At 38.3% G+C, this 22,355-nt stretch overlaps 1 protein-coding gene across 1 annotated transcript in view; it reads right to left on the reverse strand.

The window, feature by feature from the left end:
- The window catches only part of MICU2 (mitochondrial calcium uptake 2), a 180,198-nt gene that overhangs the window by 55,583 nt on the left and 102,260 nt on the right, over window positions 1–22,355 (reverse strand). The window contains exons 5-6 of the mRNA XM_044249410.1: window positions 1,679–1,726; window positions 620–702 (exon numbers count right to left, since the gene is read on the reverse strand). Coding sequence (XP_044105345.1) covers window positions 620–702; window positions 1,679–1,726 — 131 coding nt within the window. The remainder of the gene's footprint in view (window positions 1–619; window positions 703–1,678; window positions 1,727–22,355) is intronic.

The following is a 22,355-nucleotide window of genomic DNA, read 5'->3' on the forward strand; positions in this document are numbered from 1 at the left end:
ATAGCCTTAGCAAATTCCTGGAAAATCTGCATCCATTTATACCTATTCGTAGCTTTTTCATTTTCTCCCCCATTCTTTTCTTTTTCTTTTAAAGATTTTATTTATTTATTTGACAGAGAGAGACACAGTAAGAGAGGGGAAACAAGCAGGGGAAATGGGAAAGGGAGAAGCAGGCCTCCCGCTGAGCAAGGATGTGGGGCTTGATCCTAGGACCCCGGAATCATGACCTCAGCTAAAGGCAGACGCCTAACGACTGAGCCACCCAGGCCCCCCCAATTCTTTATGAAGGCTTAAGTTTTAATTTTTCTTATTCCTTTTTTGAGGGTAGGGTGTTTAAGAATAATTCTGAACATATCTATGAGACCCTATTATCTGCTGATATCATAAAATAAAACCCTAAAAAATGTAGATGCATAAGCCATTTCTCCCATAGGAATCTTATGCTCTGTTCCTTAACAGTTTCCTCAGTTGTATTATGGAAAATTAAACACTTTTGAATGTATAAATGATTTCTTGACATTTCATATGTAAGCAATGGATATAATTTTAATTTTTATGGAAATGTAAGATCACACAAGCATTCAACTGTTTTATGAAAAACTGAGTAGAATGTACTTACCTTAAAAAATTCCTTTTTCTCAACCATTTCATTACCATCTGCATCCAGCATTTTAAAAGCAACATGAAACCCAGTATGGGGTTCTGCAATTAAGTGAAAAGTAAACAGTTATTTCAATGTTGGTGAAATGTAAATTGCTTACTGATTTATAGGTCTTCAAATTTGAAAAAAACTTCCAGAAATTATTATACAAGTGCCTAAACAGACAAAAAAATGATTTCTTATTATAACAATTTTCAAAGGCTGATGTATTTTCATGGCTGTGCTATTCTACTATTAAGTGCTCTACTTTTCAAAGCAAAACTAATTTGAGAACTTACTTCTTTAACTCTATCAGGGGCTTTCCTATATTCTTTTAGTAACTTGGCTACTTTCATACTGATTATTACTCTTTATTTCCCTTTCTCAGAGTAGGGTTTTTAAAAAAATTTTTATTTTGAAATAATTTTAGATATGTTTAGATGTGTTGTTAAGATAGTATAGTGAGTTCTCATATATCCTTCAGCCAGCTTCTTCTAATGTTAACATCTTCTATAACTATAGTATCATTGTCAAAACTAAGAAATGGACACTGATCATAGTATTTTAAACTGAACTATAGACTTTATTTGGATTACAAGTTTTTCCACTAATGCTAATTTTTTTACTTTATGATCAAATACAAGAAACCACGCTGCATTTAGTTGTTAGGTCTCCTTACTCTGCTCCAAGGTGTGAAAGTTTCTCATTCTTTCCTTGATTTTCACGACCAATCTGAAGAGTACTGATCAGGAATTTTGAAGAATGTCTGATAAGGGTTTTTTTTTTTTTTTAAACATGTGAAGGCTAAGTCTGATTCTCTTCTGTTCAAAAGTCTTTTAAGGAGACCGAGTTATGGGGAGCCACAGTCCAAAGGAAGCTGAAGGGCTAAACTAATTCACCAGTATCATTTTGTTGATATAGAAACTAAGGTAGCAATTACGCTTTAATGATAAAGACATAAATACCATACTTCCAAAACCTTGTTTGGTAAGAAGAGAGAATCCACATGATCACTGAGAAAAACTGTCGGGTACTTACTAGTGAGAATTGTAAGCAAGAAAAGATACTCAGTATACGAAATTAGTCCTGAAAGAGATAAAATAAAAACATCAGAAGGTAAGTTTTGTTTTAAAAAAAAATTTTTTTTTTTTACTTTATCTCTCTTTGGTTCAGTGGAAAACTTCTATACTAGAGAGTTAAGTATAGTACTAGCACTTAAAAAAGATACTATGTTTTTTCATCAGGTTACCATTACTAGTAAAAAAGGGGAATGGCTGTTGGCTAGCAAATAACAGGTATCCGCTACAGATTTTTATTTGCATGGCACTTCACACAATTTCTCCCCAAATTTCACTATTAATAACACCTCAAGTAAAGCAAATTTAGAGATCATGGGAGAGGAGGGACAAGATGGCGGGGGAATAGGAAGAGGCGCCTTTTCAGCTGGTACCCCAAAGTGAGCTGATTACCTACCAAAAAACTCCGATCACCCATGAAATCAGCCCGAGATCAGAATTATACACGTCTGGATCTCTACAGGGGCAGAAGACGCCAGTGGGCAGGTAAAGCGGAATGGGAACAGCAGACTGATATCGGAAGATAAACAAAAGGGGGAGGGAAACACCAGTGGCAACCGGTGGGAAAGTAATACCCCAATACGAGCGAGAGTGCCCTGCATCTGGGGACCAGCATTAACTTGGAGACTGGTTGAAAGCACTCCAAAAGAGCAAAGGATCGCGGGGGCAAATTGTGGGACTCGGGGCGGCTAGGGACAGGGGCTTAAGTCCCCGATCCCAGAACAGCCTCCCCGGAGCTGAGGCAGAGAGAGTGCGGTGGAGAAACCGCTCTTGGTCCCTAAGCCGCCAGCGTGCCTGAGAACGGGTGGGTCCTGGCCCCTGGATGGGAGCCCCGCCGGTCTGCAGAACGCGCGCTAGCCCTACCACAAAGCTCGAGATACGCGCGCAAGTCCCTCAAGCTCCCCTGAGTTACAAAGGCCAGGCCGGCGCTCTTTGACCCGCGCCATTGTTTCAAAACTTAAGCCGAAACTCTTCCCCTGACAGAGGCGCGCCCGAAACTCTTCCCCTGACAGAGGCGCGCAAAAGCCCAGCCTGGGGCTTATGGACCAGCGCCCCGTTCTCAGTGCCCCAGACGCGCGCCAGACCCATAGCCGCCTCTGAAAAGAAGTGCGCGCAAGCCGGGCACTCCCAGCCCCGGTTGGCGGCAAAATCTCAGTGTGCGACTGCTGCTTGGAACCTCTCTGGCGGTCGGGAGCTCCCAGACAGCTGCCACTGCCTTGGCTTTGGGGACGAGCAAAAGATCCAGCGCCCCCAGGGTCTGCACCTTGGAACCTGCGCTGCCAGCGGCCAAGGGGGAATTTATTCAGCTTCTGCACCCAGACTGAGGCTTCTCTCTGAGAGGGAGATCAGGGTGCGGTTTGATTTCTTCTAATACTACAAAAACCATCAAAGGCGGTCAAGGTGAGAGGAAAAAAAGTGAACAAGCATAAAAACCGCCCAGAGAACAAAAGCCTGAAAAAAAACCAGAGCCCACCCCCTTGAGGGGGGCGGGAGGACTCAACTCAGGAAACATCATTGACTGACAACCCACGTGGCAGGCCCCTTCCCCAGAAAACAAACCAAGAAAGAAAAAAAAAGGACTACAAGAGAACAACCACTACTTCATAGGAAAACTTGTATTGTTCACTCGTTTCCACTATTCTGGTTCATATATATTTTTTTTTACACATAGGTAATTTTTTTAACCTATTTACCATCACAGCGAGCTGTACAGTACATCAAATTCCATAATACCTTTCTAACCTGAACTTTTTGATACATACACCTATGTTTTTCTTTTGCATTTTTATTTTTTAATTCCTTTTTTAAAAATTTTAGTTTAGTTTAGTCTAGTATATTCCTTTTTATTTTTATCCTCTAATATTCATATAGAGTTAACTTCAAAGTAATCCCCTTTCCCCAATCAATACTACCCCTATAGGTAAACCAATTTTTAATCCCCTTTATCTTAGGAAAGTTGAGTCCTTTAACAAAGATATCAAGATACATCCAGGAAGAATCAAAACAATCTTCCTCGCACACACTGAGAATTTATAAGAACTCTCCCATCTTCTTCCACCAGTGTTTCTGTGTTTTTTGTGTTTGTCCTGATAGCATATGAATTTTACACTTGTTCTTTTTGACGAGGTTCTTTCTTTTTTTGCATATATATATATATATATATATATATATATTTTTTTTTTTTTTTCACTTGCCATATACTTGTATCAGTCTTCTTATCTCTTTTTGTTTGTCTACTTCATAAATCTTACCTTGGGGCCCATCTGTGCTGAACCTTCTTTTTCATCTTCCCTTTCTTTCCTGTCTCTCTCTCTCTTTTCTTTTTCTTTTACTTCTTTTCCTTTTTTTTTCTTTTTCTTTTTCTTTTCTTTTGTCTCTCGTTTGGGTGGGGAATCCTGATTGCTCAGAAGTGTTCCAGGGTGCACCTTGACTGCACCAGAGTTGATACATCCAGCTACATCTGTTCAGTCATCTCCCACCAAAATGACTAGGAGGAGGAATGCCCAACAGAAGAAAAATACAGAGGATGGACATTCTGCAACAGAGCTAACGGCTATCAACATAGACAATATGTCGGAAAGAAAATTCAGGCTAACAATTATCCAGGCAATAGTTAGGTTGGAGAAAGCCATGGATGATCAAACAGAATTGATTAGGGCCGAACTGAAAGCGACCAGACAGGATGTTCACAATGTTAGGGCGGAGCTTAAAGCTACCAGGGAGGAGGTCCACAATGCTCTCAATGAGTTCCAATCCAATCTAAACTCTCTCAAAGCTAGGGTAACTGAGACAGAAGATAGAATTAGTGAACTGGAAGACAAACAGATAGAGAGAAAGGATCAGGAGGAAGCCTGGAACAAACAGCTTAGAAACCACGAAAACAGAATCAGGGAAATAAATGATGCCATGAAGCGTTCCAACGTCATAATTATTGAAATCCCTGAAGGGGACGAGAAAGAAAGAAGTCTAGAAGATATAGTGGAACAAGTCCTACATGAAAATTTTCCGAATCTCGCGAATGAAACCAGCGTTCATGTACTAGAGGCTGAATGCTCTCCACCCAAGATTATACATTCCAAAAAAACATCACGACACCTGATAGTCAAATTGAGGAATTATAATTGTAGGTATAATCTCTTGAAAGCTGCCAGGGCAAAGAGGCTCCTTACTTACAGAGGGAAGCCCATCAGAGTAACGTCAGACCTGTCCACAAAGACCTGGCAAGCCAGAAGAGGCTGGCAAGATATATTCAGGGCACTAAATGAGAAGAACATGCAGCCAAGAATACTTTATCCAGCAAGACTGACATTCAAAATGGATGGAGAGATAAAGAGTTTTCAAGACCGGCAAGGCTTAAAAGACTATGCAACCACCAAGCCGACACTGCAGGAAATATTAAGGGGGGGTTCTATAAAAGAGGAAAAATCCCAAGAATAGCATTGAACAGAAATATAGAGACAGTCTACAGAAAGAAAGACTTCAAAGATAACTCAATGTCAATAAAAACGTATCTATCAATAATCACTCTCAGTGTGAATGGCCTAAATGCACCCATAAAACGGCACAGGGTTGCAGATTGGATAAAACGACAGGACCCATCCGTATATTGTCTACAAGAGACCCATTTTGAACCTAAAGATACACGCAGACTGAAAGTGAAGGGGTGGAGAAGCATCTTTCATGCCAATGGGACTCAAAAGAAGGCTGGGGTAGCGATTCTCATATCAGATAAATTAGACTTCAAACTAAAGACTGTAGTCAGAGATACAGAAGGACACTACATAATCCTTAAAGGGACTATCCACCAAGATGATCTAACAATTGTAAATATCTATGCTCCCAATATGGGAGCAGCCAATTACTTAAGAAAACTGTTAATCAAGATAAAGAGTCATATTGATATGAATACACTAATCGTAGGAGATCTTAACACGCCTCTTTCAGAATTAGACAGATCATCGAAGCAGAAAATCAATATAGAAACAAGAGCATTGAATGACACATTGGACCAGATGGACCTCATAGATATATACAGAACATTCCACCCTAAAACAACAGAATACTCATTCTTCTCAAGTGCACACGGAACCTTCTCCAGAATAGACCACATACTGGGTCACAAATCAGGACTCAACTGATACCAAAAAACTGAGATTATTCCCTGCATATTCTCAGATCACAATGCTTTGAAACTGGAGCTCAATTACAAGGAAAAGTTCCGAAGGAACTCAAACACCTGGAAGCTAAAGACCACCTTGCTTAAGAATGCTTGGATCAACCAGGAGATCAAAGAAGAACTGAAACAATTCATGGAAACCAATGAGAATGAAGACACTTCGGTCCAAAACCTATGGGATACGACAAAGGCGGTCCTAAGGGGAAAATATATAGCCATCCAAGCCTCGCTCAAAAAAATTGAAAAATCCAGAACACACCAGCTGTCTCTACACCTTAAAGAACTGGAGGATCAACAACAAATCAAACCAACTCCACACATAAGAAGGGAAATCATCAAGATTAGAGCTGAGATCAATGAGGGAGAAACCAGAGATACAGTAGAACGTATCAATGAAACTAGAAGCTGGTTTTTTGAAAGAATCAATAAGATCAATAAGCCACTGGCTACACTAATCCGAAAGAAAAGAGAGAAATCCCAAATTCATAAAGTTATGAATGAAAAGGGAGAGATCACAACTAACGCCAAGGAAGTAGAAACAATCATCAGAAGTTACTATGAACAGTTATATGCCAATAAGCTTAGCAACCTAGATGAAATGGATGCATTCCTGGAAAAATATAAACTACCAACATTGAACCAGGAAGAAATTGACAACCTGAATAGACCGATATCTAATAACTAGATTGAAGCAGTGATCAAAAACCTCCCAAAAAACAAGAGCCCAGGACCGGACGGATTCCCTGGGGAATTCTACCAAACCTTCAAAGAAGAAATAACACCTATTCTCCTGAAGCTGTTTCAAAAAATTGAAGCAGAAGGAAAACTTCCAGACTCTTTCTATGAAGCCAGCATTACCCTGATCCCCAAACCAGGCAAGGACCCTACCAAAAAGGAGAATTTCAGACCAATATCACTGATGAATATGGATGCTAAGATTCTCAACAAGATCCTAGCCAACAGGATCCAACAGCACATTAAAAAGATTATCCACCATGATCAGGTGGGATTCATCCCTGGGCTACAAGGATGGTTCAACATTCGCAAATCAATCAATGTGATACAACAAATTAATATGAGAAGAGAGAAGAACCACATGGTCCTCTCAATTGATGCAGAAAAAGCATTTGACAAAATCCAGCACCCGTTCCTGATTAAAACGCTTCAAAGTATAGGGATAGAGGGAACATTCCTGAACCTCATCAAATCTATCTATGAAAGACCCACAGCAAATATCATCCTCAATGGGAAAAAGCTTGCAGCCTTCCCATTGAGATCAGGAACAAGACAAGGATGCCCACTTTCACCACTCTTGTTCAACATAGTATTAGAAGTCCTAGCAACAGCAATCAGACAACAGAGAGAAATAAAAGGTATCCAAATTGGTAATGAAGAAGTCAAACTCTCTCTCTTCGCAGATGACATGATTCTTTATATGGAAAACCCAAAAGACTCCACCCCCAAACTACTAGAACTCATCAGCATTCAGCAACGTGGCAGGATACAAAGTCAATGTGCAGAAATCAGTGGCTTTCTTATACACTAACAATGAAAATACAGAAAGGGAAATTAGAGAATCGATTTCATTTACTATAGCACCAAGAACCATAAGATACCTGGGAATAAACCTAACCAAAGAGGTAAAGGATCTGTACTTGAGGAACTACAGAACACTCATGAAAGAAACTGAAGAAGACACAAAAAGATGGAAGACCATTCCATGCTCTTGGATCGGAAGAATAAACATTGTTAAAATGTCTATACCGCCTAGAGCAATCTATACTTTTAATGCCATTCCGATCAAAATTCCACCGGCATTCTTCAAAGAGCTGGAGCAAATGATCCTAAAATTTGTATGGAATCAGAAGAGACCCCGAATCGCTAAGGAAATGTTGAAAAACAAAAATAAAGCTGGCGGCATCACCTTACCTGATTTCAAGCTTTATTACAAAGCTGTGATCACCAAGACAGCATGGTACTGGCATAAAAACAGACACACAGACCAGTGCAACAGAGTAGAGAGCCCAGATATGGACCCTCAACTCTATGGTCAATTAATCTTTGACAAAACAGGAAAAAATATACAGTGGAAAAAAGACAGTCTCTTCAATAAATGGTGCTGGGAAAACTGGACAGCTATATGTAGAAGAATGAAACTCGACTATTCTCTTACACCGTACACAAAGATAAACTCAAAATGGATAAAAGACCTCAACGTTAGACAGGAATCCATCAGAATCCTAGAGGAGAACATAGGCAGTAATCTCTTTGATATCAGCCACAGCAACTTCTTTCAAGATATGTCTCCAAAAGCAAAGGAAACAAAAACGAAAATAAACTTCTGGGACTTCATCAAAATCAAAAGCTTCTGCACAGCAAAGGAAACAGTCAAAAAAACAAAGAGGCAACCCACAGAATGGGAGAAGATATTTGCAAATGACAGTACAGACAAAAGGTTGATATCCAGGATCTATAATGAACTCCTCAAACTCAACACACACGAAACAGGCAAACACATTAATAAATGGGCAGAAGATATGAACAGACACTTCTCCAATCAAGACATACAAATGGCTATCAGACACATGAAAAAATGCTCATCATCATTAGCCCTCAGGGAGATTCAAATTAAAACCACATTGAGATATCACCTTACACCAGTTAGAATGGCCAAAATTAACAGAACAGGAAACAACATGTGTTGGAGAGGATGTGGAGAAAGGGGAACCCTCTTAACACTGTTGGTGGGAATGCAAGTTGGTGCAGCCTCTTTGGAGAACAGTGTGGAGATTCCTCAAGAAATTAAAAGTAAAGCTTCCCTATGACCCTGCAATTGCACTCCTGGGTATTTACCCCAAAGACACAGATGTCGTAAAAAGAAGGGCCATCTGTACCCCAATGTTTATAGCAGCAATGGCCACGGTCGCCAAACTATGGAAAGAACCAAGATGCCCTTCAACAGGTGAATGGATAAGGAAGATGTGGTCCATATACACTGTGGAGTATTATGCCTCCATCAGAAAGGATGAATACCCAACTTCTGTAGCAACATGGACGGGACTGGAAGAGATTATGCTGAGTGAAATAAGTCAAGCAGAGAGAGTCAATTATCATATGGTTTCACTTATTTGTGGAGCATAACAAATAGCATGGAGGACAAGGGGCGTTAGAGAGGAGAAGGGAAAATGGGTAAATTGGAAGGGGAGGTGAACTATGAGAGACTATGGACTCTGAAAAACAATCTGAGGGGTTTGAAGTGGCGGGGGGGGGTGGGAGGTTGGGGTACCAGGTGGTGGGTATTATAAAGGGCATGGCTTGCATGGAGCACTGGGTGTGGTTAAAAAATAAAGAATACTGTTTTTCTGAAAATAAATAAATTGGAAAAAAAAAGTAAAGCAAATTTAAAAATTCAGTAGAGTAACAGAGATCTCAATATACAAAAGGTCAAACTATATTATTTAAAATGAGATTAAATCTTTGCAGCAGTAACTTGATTTTCCTTCGGAAAACCATTCCTTCCCCATTCTCAAACATGTAGTTTTGGTAGGACAATCATCCTTACCTTTGATGGTAGGTGCTGACAGGCCTAAGCCAATCATTGTACTCTAACTGAACTGGTGGAGAGATGGGCAAAAGGCTGACCCAAGCTAATGAGCAGGTTCCATTAGTCTGGCTGCAGTGACTAGTTCAGGGAAGGCCTTGACCTAAGCTGGGTCACTCTGAGTGGAATTTCTGATGAGAATGCTGAATCATTGACTTTATTTATTTACTTTTTTTGTCCTCCCCCACCCCCACTGGGCTTTGATGATTTGAGAATGTTTCACTTAGGAATTTGAGGCAATGGAGAGAGTGCCTGGAACTGTCAGCCAGCCAGTGTTTAGGGCCTGAAAATTCAAGCCAATCTTTAATTGGCAGGCCTGAAAGATGGATACTGGTGATGTCTGAGTCCTGAATTAAGTTGAACTTGAAGCTAGCTCTGTGTCTGGCCACTGGCTAGCTCTATATCTGCCCCTTTCTTGCTCAAATTGATAGTGCCTGGTTTTATGTACTTGCAATGAAAAGAACAGAATATAAATATATAATATAAACATAGAAACAGTATCTTATAAATCATGGCTTCCTGATAAGCTAAAAATAATTTCCCCCCTGGATCAAAAGTTTGATAGAAGAGCAAAACACACAATTAAAAAATCTTCATCATGGAAAACTTCAATGATAAACAAAAGTAGAAAGAATATAATAACTATATTATATAGATCAACTTCAGTAATCAACTCATGACAGATCTTATTTTATCTATATCTCTTTTCACTCCCTTCCCCCTACTTCCCATTGGATTATTTTTTTTTAAAGATTTTACTTATTTGAGAGAGAGAGAGATATACCATGCACATGCACAATGGAGCAGACGGGCAGAGGGAGGAGAAGCAGACTCCCTGCTGAGCATGAGCCCAACTCAGGGCTCTATTTCAGGACCTCGTGATCATGACCTGAGCTGAAGTTAGAGATTTGACAGACTGAGTCATCCAGGCGCCACTCCCCCACCCCCATCGGATTATTTTGAAACAAATCTCAATATATTATTTCATAGTAGAAAATTCAAGCTGTATCTCTAAAAAGACTTTTCCCTCCCTAAAATATATTTGGCACACCTAAAAAATTATCAATAATTCCTCAATATCATCAAACTCACATCACTTTTACAAATGTCTCTTTAGAAAAAAATTTTTTCAAGTGTGCTCAAATCAGGATTCAAAAAAGTACCTTGCATTGCACTTGGTCAGAGGATCTCAAGTCACCTTTTTTAAAATTGTGGCAAAATACACATAACAAAAACTTCATCATTTTAGCCATTTTTAAATGTGCAGAGTAATGGCACTAAGTATTCAGTGTTTTGCAACCATTATCAGAACTTTTTAATCATCACAAATTGAAACCCCACAACCATGAAACACTAACTCCATTCTTTACTGCCTCCAACCACTGTAACCTGTTTTCTGTCACTATGAGACTGCCTACTCTAGGGACCTCATATAAATGGAATCATACAGTATTTGTGCTTTTGTGTCTGGCTTATTTCACTTAGCATAGTGTCTTCAAGGTTCATCCACATTGTAGCATGTGTCAAAATTCCATTCCTCTGTAAGGTTGAAAAATATTCTACTATATGTATATACTACAATTTGTTTATCCATCCATCTGCTGATGGACATCTGGGTTGTTTCTAGCCAGCTATTGGCTATTGTGGTTTTTTTTTTTTTTTTAAAGATTTTATTTATTTGACAGACAGAGATCACAAGTAGACAGAGAGGCAGGCAGAGAGAGAGAGAGGGAAGCAGGCTCCCTGCTGAGCAGAGAGCCTGATGCGGAGCTCGATCCCAGGACCCTGAGATCATGACCTGAGCCGAAGGCAGAGGCTTTAACCCACTGAGCCACCCAGGAGTCCCTTGGCTATTGTGATTAATGCTGCTACAGACATTGGTATACAAGTACCTGTTTGAGTCTCTGCTTTTAATTCTTTTGGGTATTTACCCAAGGTGGAATTGCTCAATCATATGGTCATTCTATGCTTAATCTGAGGAACCTCCATACTTTTTTCAAAAGTGGTGGCACCATTTTACATTCCCACCAACAGTGCACAGAGGTTACAATTTCTTCAAATCCTTGCCAACACTTGTTTTTTTCTCGATAATAATGGTATTAAGAGGTATCTCACTATGGTTTTGATCTGCATTTCCCTAATGGTTAATGATGTCAAGCATCTTTTCACATGGAAATTAGTCAACTATCTTCTTTGGAGAAATGTCTATTTGAGTCTTTGCCCATTTTTAAATTGGTTTGTTTTTCCTTATTGAGTTATAGAAGTTCTTTATATATACTGGATTTTAACCCCCTATATATGATTTGCAAATATTTTCTCCTTTCCTGTGGGTTGTCTTTTTACTCTCTTCATAGTGTACTTTGATTCACAAGTTTTAAATTTTTCTTTTGTTCTGTCTTAAATCTTTTTTTTAACTTTTTTTTTTTTAAAGGTTCTATGTCCAGTGTACAGCCCAGTGTGGGGCCTGAATTCACAACCCTGAGATCAAGACCTGAGCTGAGATCAAGTCAGATGCTTAACCAACTGAGCCACCCAGATACCCTCCCCCACATCTTCCAACTTAATTTTTATTTTTATTTTTTTTTTTTAAAGATTTTATTTATTTTTATTTGACAGAGAGAGAGATCACAAGCAGGCGGTGAGTCAGGCAGAGAGAGAGAGAGAAGCAGGCTCCCGCCAAGCAAAGAGCCCGATGCGGGGCTCGATCCCAGAACACTGAGATCATGACCTGAGCCGAAGGCAGCGGCTTAATCCACTGAGCCACCCAGGCGCCCCCCAACTTAATTTTTAAAGAGGCCTAGTCATTTGACCTATAGAATTTCTTAAAGTCTAGAATATTTTGCTAACTGCATCTTCTTGGTGTCATTTTACATGCTGCTCTAACTTTCATGTTTTCTATAAACTGTTACTTAGATCCAGAGGTGTGTTGAGATTCAGGTTTGACTTTTGGCATGAATTCTTTTTTTTTTAAAAAATATTTTATTTATTTATTTAATGGAGAGAGAGCACAAGCAGGGAGAGCAGCAGGCAAAGGGAGAGGGAGAAGCATACTCCCCAGTGAGCAAGGAGCCCCACACAGAGCTTGATCCCAGGACTACAGATTATGACCTGAGCTGAAGGCAGATGCTTAACCGACTGAGGCACCTGGGCGCCCTTTTGGCAGGAATTCCTAATAGATGGTGCTGTATACTTTCATCAGGAGGCCAGAATAAAAATGTCTATAAAAAATGCTAAACACTACTGAAAGACAATGATAGTAAAAGTTACAGATTTTAGAAATATGTGAAATAATTTCTAGAGTTTAGATGATCAGAGATGTCCTTGAGGAAGTAATTCTAAAAATGGTCTTCAAAAATATAGATGAAAATTTTAATTAAGAGGTGTGGGATAACAGATGAAGCTGAATATGAAATCTAAATAAAAAATACAAAAATTAAAAAATGAAATAACATCTATGTGGAAGAAGCAATGGGAAATAAGGCCAATATGGTAGCCTAGACATGAGGAAAAAAGCCTGCAGAGGGTGATGGCAGAGGATTTGCCTTACTGGCTCCCAATCAAGTAACATATAGACTCAGGGCCCAAGTTCACAGTAAGGCAGGTAAGGACTTTATATCTAGGTAATTCAACGTTTTAGTTAAAAGTAACTTCAGGTACATATTTTAAATGACTTACAATTTTGTGCATTACCAACTTTTTGGTTGTTTTTACTGTGTTTTTTTAATAAAAAAAGCCCACAGTATGTCTTCAGGTATTTTTTTCCTAAAAAATATTCAGTGTTTATAAGGATGGAGAAGAAATTAAATGTGTTTTGTCATTACCTTGTTACCTGAGAGAAGTACTCTAATGTAAGTTGAAGGATCAAAGTATTTCATTCCTTGGCAGACTCAAAAAAGCAAAGGATAGGTTCCCCCCCCTTTCTAATTTTCAAAGGAATACGGCACCATGAAAAAATGGCCAAACTGCTAGATTGACATGGGCTTGGTGCCAAGAGGAGGCCTCACTCTTTTCTACACACAGATACATGTCCTCTACAAGGGGACTTTGTGAAAAAGAAAATTCCAGTGTCATTCTTTGAAATGCTGACTTTAAAAGCTTGAATAAACAGAGTTGAGACAATGTAAAAACAGCACCTATACTCTCCAGATAGATTATAAACAATATAGTTCTACAACAGCATTCTAGGCATCTGCTCTCTGAAAATGCTTTTAAAGAAAACTGACACTTCAGAATATAGGAGAAACAATTTAATGCATATATTTCTTATATTTAATTGTAAAGTAAATGCTGTTAAATGGCGGTTTTAAAAGTGCATGTTAAATAGGTGAAGTATTTTATTTTATTATTATTTTTTTCAATTTATTTATTTTCAGAAAAACATTATTCATTATTTTTTCACCACACCCAGTGCTCCATGCAAGCCGTGCCCTCTATAATACCCACCACCTGGTACCCCAACCTCCCACCCCCCCCGCCACTTCAAACTCCTCAGATTGTTTTTCAGAGTCCATAGTCTCTCATAGTTCACCTCCCCTTCCAATTTACCCAAATTCCCTACTCCTCTCTAACGCCCCTTGTCCTCCATGCTATTTGTTATGCTCCACAAATAAGTGAAACCATATGATAATTGACTCTCTCTGCTTGACTTATTTCACTCAGCATAATCTCTTCCAGTCCCGTCCATGTTGCTACAAAAGTTGGGTATTCATCCTTTCTGATGGAGGCATAATACTCCATAGTGTATATGGAAGTATTTTAAATACTTACATTTAAAAATGTGTTAACCTGTAAGGAAAGGCCATTAGAAGAGAGGACTAAATTCTTTTAGTATGATTCTCTACAAATATTTTAAATTTGGAACCATTCTAAAATATGGCCTGCTACTGAATGCAATTTTGAGAACTCTGTTTCCCAAAGAGAAATTAACAAATCCATCATAAGAATATACTTATATATCTTACAATGTATCTTTTAATTTATATTCAATACATCCTTAAGGACTATATTATACTGAGAATTCTGTTCAGTTCAAAAAATGTACCATAGTTATAACTTACATTTTTCTTTGTAATAATGTATGGTAGATGAGTTATTTTCTTATTTCAAGGATATACTATTATTTGCTAGTTAGCATATGGCATAAATTTTGATAGTTGTTTTACATGGTAAAATGGAATATTTTACACTGCTCCCAATGTAGCTAAATTTTATATTTTTTTCAAGTGACTTCATTAATATCAACAAAGAAGTATATGTAAAAAAAGTGAATCTGTTGAATCTCTCCTATATAATGTTCATATTAGTGTCTTTTCTTTAAGCTGGAAATGTACATTTCAACTTATGTATTTCAGAGTTTCATAGAAAAACAGAAATAACTGTTGTTAAGATACTCTCCAAGATTTTTTTCTTGATCTGTTTCCTGTAAATTCTCTAGAGGTAGGGAGAAGAGAGGATGAATTTGATAAATACCTAAGAGGCAAAAATAGGAAGACTTTGTTATCTGACTGCATCTGAAGGACTAAGTGGTAAAGAAAGAAAAGGTTCAAAGACATTTCCTGGGTTTTATTGAGATGGGTGAAAAGCAGTACTACCAAATGAAACCAAGAAAAGAAGGTGCTGGTTTAGGGAGAAGACAGTGAGTTCAGTTTGGGATATGATGAACTCAAGGAAACAGAGACCCACAAGCCGGCATCTGGCAGCTGGTTTGGATACAGAAGGCTGAAACTCAGAAGAGCATCCTGGGCTGGAGAAACTGAAGGGGATCTGAAAGTCAGCAGCGGTATACATGGGCACTAAACAAGAGGAGGAGAACAGTAAGCAAACGACAGATCCTAGAGAGTATCAATGCTTAATGCGCAGGAGGAAGAGAAACCAATGACAGAAAGAGACGTTCCAAGAGAACTGGGATGTAGTTTCAAAGAATCCAAGAGAACTTGTGGCACATGAATTTGCCTAGTAATAATAAAAAGATCTTTTAGTGACACTTGATCTCAAGGCCCGGCGGAAAAGCATTATGTATGTTATTCCCACCATAACCGTCAAAAGAGAGACTGTTACCCTTATTTTATAGATAAAGTAGGTGTTAAAGAAACTTACAAATTCCAGGGCATACAGGAATTGTGAAGCTCCACACGTTCGACCTGTGACACTTCCCATCCTTAGGGACGGGTGCTCTTTCCCAGCTATAGCACAGCACAGTAGATGTGTCCGAGGGATGGAGAGAGTGAAGGGTTAGGACTGAGACCCCAGCCAGAGTAGAAGGCAAGCAATCACAGGAGAGCCCCACGTTAAGGGAAACCAGCATTTGGAAGAGTGGTGAGCTAGCAGTTCTTACTCTGCCCTTTCATGGCATTTCTAATTCTTCCTACGTATGCAGCCCTGCTGTTCCTCATTTCCCTGACAGCTGCTTAGTTTTCCTGTCATTGTTAAGTCACACTTTGAGTCCTGATTTCCCTACCAGCCTTTTATTAATGAAGGCTGTTCTTCCATATGCTCCTGTATGGTAGGAAGACAGGTTTAAAATTCTCCTCCTGCAGGTGCCCAGTGCGAATCATTTATTCCTTCCGACTGACTTTGAAATGAATGGTATCTCTATTATTATCCTTGCAGTTACTTATTCCTCCTGGTTCCTCTTAAAGCCTCTTTCTCCCTTTCTCTCTAATCATCTCCTTTCCTTTCTTTTTCACACTAATAACCTAATGCACTTTGCCTAGAGGAAAAAATACCAAACTTTCTGCTGTGGCTTCCGCTTTCTATTTTTCTAATAGTGCATCACTAAGGGCCCTCCCCCCAGCCATCTAGAAATACTGACTTTAAATACTTTTAGAAATCTTGGAAATGTACAATGCCCCTATTCATTCTGAGAATATAAATAGCTCTCCAGCTATGTAAGGAACAGGGGAAGAGTACTATCCAATAGGAAAATGTGTGAGTAGGCTGGTGAATTTATCTCCTTGACAGTTAAAAAGGTATATATATAGAAAGAGAGACAGAAACAGACATATAGAATATATATGCCTGTAACTGAAAGTTAAAATAAGGAAGTTACTGATAATCCTCCTCAGCATCCTCTGAAAACAAACATTTATTTTATCTCCCTTATGGCAGAGAAGCAGTGATGCTGGTCAAGACATAAAGAGTCACAGTGCTGCTCCTAGAAACCAGGACCACGATTTCTAGAAGGGGCCACACTCTAACAGTCCTGATGGAATGCCTCTCACAAAGATGCCTCTCTGATTCCTCATCTGCTGACAGCAAAACTGCTTCATGAACCTTGCTGCTGCAAGCAGAGGCTGAATGAAGAGAACAGTGCCCTCAATTTTAAGAAGAGAACAAAACCCATTTTTTAAAAGATTTTATTTATTTATTTGTCAGAGAGAGAGAGAGAGAGGGAGAGAGAGCGAGCGAGCACAAGCAGGCAAATCGGCAGGCAGAGGCAGAGAGAGAGGCAGGCTCCCTGTTGAGCAAAGAGTGCGATGCGGGACTTGATCCCAGGAACCTTGGGATCACAACCTGGGCTGAAAGCAGTGGCTTAACCGACCGAGCCACCCAGGTGCACCAGAACAAAACCCTTTAAAATCCCTCCTTGACCCAAAAGAAGGGAATAAAGAAAATCTTCCATTATAACCTAAAAGCTCTACCACCATTTGCTATCTTCTCTATACCAAAGAAATGAACATTTGCTTACTGCTCTTTGAAATCTCAACTCCCACATTATACTTTAGGCCTCAAAATTATCACCCTTCATTTGCCAGATGACCTCCCACTTCCTCTAGTTTGTTAAGTCTTCCTTCCAATTCCATTATCTCCTGTGAGATAAATAGTTTCTCACTGCTTGCTAGGACTGATGAGTCAGCCCCTTTATTCAAACTCTCCCCATCAGAATGACCTGTTTGATTTCCCCAGCTGAGGTGGTTCCGGTTAATTTCACCAAAGGAGACAGAGAAGAAACCACTAGGATGGTAAGAAAATAATACCAAGGAACTATGGGGTCCTAGAAACCAAAAGAAGAGACTGGTTTGAGGTGAGAGCAGGTAATAGTGTTAGTATTGCTGGGGTCATGGGTGCCAAGAATACAGAATATCTTCACTGGATCTGACAACAAGGTTAGTGATGGTCTTCACAAGAGTGGTGTTGTTGGGAGAATGGGTGCCAGACTGAAAGGGGCTGCAGGATGACTGGGAGGTGAGGAAGTGAGCACAACACAAAATAAAGAGCTTGACTATGAAAAGGGATTACAAATTATGGAGAGAGCTGGATGTAGGGTCACAAGAGGAATGTCTTTTCTTAAATATGGGAGATGTTGAAGTTATTTTAAAGAGAGGAATGATACAGTGCCCTGAAAGAGAATATGGCAAGGTGAGGGAGTAATACTGGAGTGGAGAAGTCTTGGGAAGGCAACAAAAGAAGCCTGGAGCCTATACAGGGAGGCAGGACTATTTCTGCCACAGGAAACAATACTTCTGTAACAAAGTGAAGGTGGGGAAGATGGACATAGTTGCAGGATATGGAGGAAGCAGATTTGGAGGCATGTTCTTTTTGCTTTATGTAAAGGAAAAAAAATGCCTTTAAAATTCATTAAATTCTTCTCTACAAAGGTTATACTTCATTATGAATTTTACTAATTTTAACAATTATTTTCATGATTGTGAACAGAGAATATATGATATTAGAGAAACACTCATGTAATCTATGGTGGGGTAGTATAATTTAAAAAACTGTCCTGTGCTCAAGATTGCCAAGATCAGGTTTATTTACTTCAATTAACTTAATGCATTTTATAGGTCATATACTTTGAAATAACTATATGCTACATAAAATATGGTAATACAATGAATAACTTCAATTTAAATAGTATCTAGTTCAGGAAAAGCAAAAGTATTCTATACCATAGTTGCAGGTCATTAAGCACTAAGCTGATAAAACATTGCTCATTAGGAGGCAGAAGTTTCACCTACTATATTTCAGAAATATTTTACATCAAAAGGAAGTATCTTAATGATACTTGAAAATAAAATCACTTGCGGATAATTCCATGTTTTTATTCTGGTGTTGATAAATAGTTGATGTACTCTTTCTACAATTTATGAAAGCATTACTGCTTAGCTGGATTTAATCTTATTGATAACGTAATACCAATTAATCTTAACTGGGAAGAAGATCAATAGAAATCACTAAAAATACTGATTTTTTAAAAAAGATTAAAGAAAAAGATTTTATTTATTTATTTGCCAAAGACAGAGAGAGAGAGCTAGTGAGCATGCACAAGCAGGTGGAATGGCAGTCAGAGGGAGAGGGAGCAAGTCCCGCTGAGCAAGGAGCCCAATGTGGCACTCAATCCCAGCACCCTAGGATCATAACCTGAGCTAAAGACAGATGCTTAACCAACTGAGCCACCCAGACATCCCATATCACTGAAAAGATTTAATTGGAAAATATTTTTAAAAAACACATAGTCATTGTACTTTCAATTCACAGAAGGGCTAACTCAAATTACATAATGAAAAAACTCAAGAGACTTGCTGAAATAGATCAGAATAATTATAATTAGTGTGTTCATGTTAACATTAATGTTAATAACATTAACATGTTATGTGTTCATAACATTAATTGCATGTAATGCAATTTTAGATGAGTACCTGTTATGTGCTAGAGAACATTTTAGGTAACGTGCTATGCAAATGGCCACACAGATTTATCATCTTAGAGAATTTATGGTTTAACTAGAAAATATAAGAAACAATACAGTGCAATAAAATGCAAAAAATGAGAAAGAACAAGATCTCTGGTGGTTTCAGAGATTAATTTCACAGAATAGGCCAGCTGATGAGCAGGAAGTTGGCAGGTCCTGGCATTTAAGGCACTCCTGATAGTGTGGAAGGTTAATGCAGGGGAATGAGGCTTGTGGAGGTAATTCTTTTCAGAAATGAAGGGTGCTTCTAAGGTCCTTGAAAATAAGTCTCTTTTAAAAGTATTACAGATTAATCTCTTATATCTTAGATATTTTTCTCTTAAAATAATCTAAACTTCCTCTTCAGTTTTTACTTTATGAATTCACCTTAAAAATAACTTTTAATATAATTCCTAAAGTTATATATTTATATTAATGATTTATAAAAAATGCTGAATTAACCTACTCCTGATTCTAATATTCTGCCACAAGGTCAAAACTCCCCTAGAATTCTCCCCACCCTTCCATCCTACAAGGGAAAAAAAACAATCAAATATAAAATAACTGAGGTTTTAGCCACAGACATCACTCAAGTTTTCACAACTGGTAAATACAGTATTTTTGTTCAAATCCTAAAATGTGTTCAGAAAGTATTTATCATGAAAGGATACCTCAAAGCTGGAGCTTCTTTCTTTCTTTCTTTTTTTTAAAGCCGGAGCTTTGAGTTAAATATCAGTATTGTGGATTTAAATATTATTCCTAAAATCTTCCCTGAAGCACCAAATTAATGACACTTTCCTAAAATCTGTATTAACTAGGATTTAAAAGGCATTATTTATTTTAATTTATAAGCTCACTAATAAGAGGCCAAGATTCAGTTAATACTAAAATCTTAAAAAACATACATTAATTGAAATAATGTTACTATTTTCATTTATAAATTTCCAGCATGTCAGAAATGTGGTAAGGTAACAGAAACTAACTGGCCCAAGATCACATAGATAACTAACATAGCTGGGTATGCAAACTCAGCTTAAAGCCCATGCTCCTAATCAGTTTAAGCAGATACTACAAACATTGAAGACACCTTATTTTATTATATCCTTTCAACAATCCCATAAAGGCAGGCATTACTACCTTGTTTTATTTTTATATATTTTTAAAAGATTTTATTTGTTTTGAGAAAAAGCATCATCAGAGGGCAGGGGCTGAGGGAGAAGGAGAAGCAGACTCCCTGCCCAGCCTGATGCTGAGGAACTTGATCCGGGGATCCTGGGATCAATGACCTGAGCTAAAGGCAGACGATTAACCAATTGAGCCACCCAGGTGCCCTACTATCTTGTTTTAAAGGTCATAAAAGTGGGGATGAAAGAGACTAAGAAACTTGAGGTCATAAAACCAGGAAAAATTTGAATTTAAGTCTGCTGATCCAGAACATACCCTCTTATTCACTACTCAGAGACTACTTCCCAGTAAACTTCCACTTAAAAAAGTAAGGAGATTTTTAATTTACACTTATACACTTAAAGTGTATAAGGATGTTCTGGTGCTGACTGGAAGGAATCAGGTAAGGGGTGGGATGGAGTGGCATAAAGATAGGCAGTTTAATATAAGGAACTAATACTTATAGAATATAATTCAAGTTTATGTAGTCCACTATATACTGACTCACTGAAGTGAGAATTGATACTAATAATACTAATTGATACTAATAATAATTTGATACTACTAATAATTGATACTAATAATAATTTGACAACAGTTTGATTGCTACTGATTTCATTGACTTGGGTGCCAATGTTACTCCTTTTTTGTCGTATTTTGTTTTCTCTCTATACAGAGTGTTATATGATACACTTGTTCTCATTTTAAAACTAATGTTCACATGCAAAAACAAGGTAAAAACAAATGTGGATAAGAGAACATCGTAAATCTCTTGAGCTAATGGTCACAAGTCTTCTGTATTCATGAACCACTGATTTGGAAATTACATTTGCTGCTTACTTCTCCAACTCCTTCAGACAACAGGAGAGAACATTATCACATTATCACTTCAGGTGAAAATTGCTCTACTTGTCACAGATTTGTCCTTATATAAAAAGGACCAGTGGAGGTCCCCCAGCTATTTGTATGAGCATATTTAGACGAGATCGGGCGTGTTCAGGGTGGTATGGCTGTAGACTGTATGAGCATATTTAAATATATTCCATTGACACTGAAATGAAATTCAGCTTAAATAGTAAGACAGCAGAGCTAAATGCTATCTACCTAGCTATTATCAATTTTTATTTACACTGTAGTTTGTTAACACATAATGTAATACTGTCTCAGGAGGAGAATTTAGTGATTCAACAATGTAACACCCTGTGCTTATCACAAGTGGCCCACTGCCCATTAAACCCATCCCCTGCCACCCTCCCCTCCAGCAACCCTCAGTTTGTTCTCTATAGTTAAGAGTCTCATGGTTTGTCTCCATCCCCTAATTCATCTGTTTTGTTTCTTAAACTCCATAGATGAGTGAAACCATATGGTATTTATCTTTATCTGACTTATTATTTCACTTGGCATAATACACTGTAGCTCTATCCATGTTATTGCAAATGGCAACATTTCATTTTTGATGGTTGAGTAATATTCCTGTGTGTGTGTGTGTGTGTGTGTGTGTGTGTGTGTGTGTGTGTGTTTCTTTACCCATTCATCAGTTGATGGACATTTGAGCTCTTTCCATAATTTGGCTATTGTTGATAGTGTTGCTATAAACATTAGGGTGCCTGTGCCCTTTCAAATCAGTATGTTTGCATCCTTTCATAGGATAGTTCTATTTTTAACTTTTTGAGGAACCTCCATACTGTTCTTCAGAGTGGCTGTACCAACTGCATTCCCACCAACAGTGTAAGAGGATTTCGATTGCTACTCATCCTTGCCAACATCTTGTTTCCTGTTTTGTTAATTTTAGCCATTCTGACAGGTGCAAAATGGTATCACATCATGGTTTTGATTTGTATTTCCCTGATGATGAGTGATGTTGAACATCTTTTCATGTGTCTGTTAGCCATGTGGATGTCTTCTTTGGAAAGGTGTCTATTCATGTCTTTTGCCCATTTCTTAAATGGATTATTTGGTTTTTGGGTATTGAGTTTGGTAAGTTCCTTATAGATTTTGGATACTAATCCTTTATCAGATATGTCATT

The sequence above is a fragment of the Neovison vison genome, chromosome 5 (genome assembly GCF_020171115.1).
Source record: "Neovison vison isolate M4711 chromosome 5, ASM_NN_V1, whole genome shotgun sequence".
NCBI lineage: Eukaryota > Metazoa > Chordata > Mammalia > Carnivora > Mustelidae > Neogale > Neogale vison.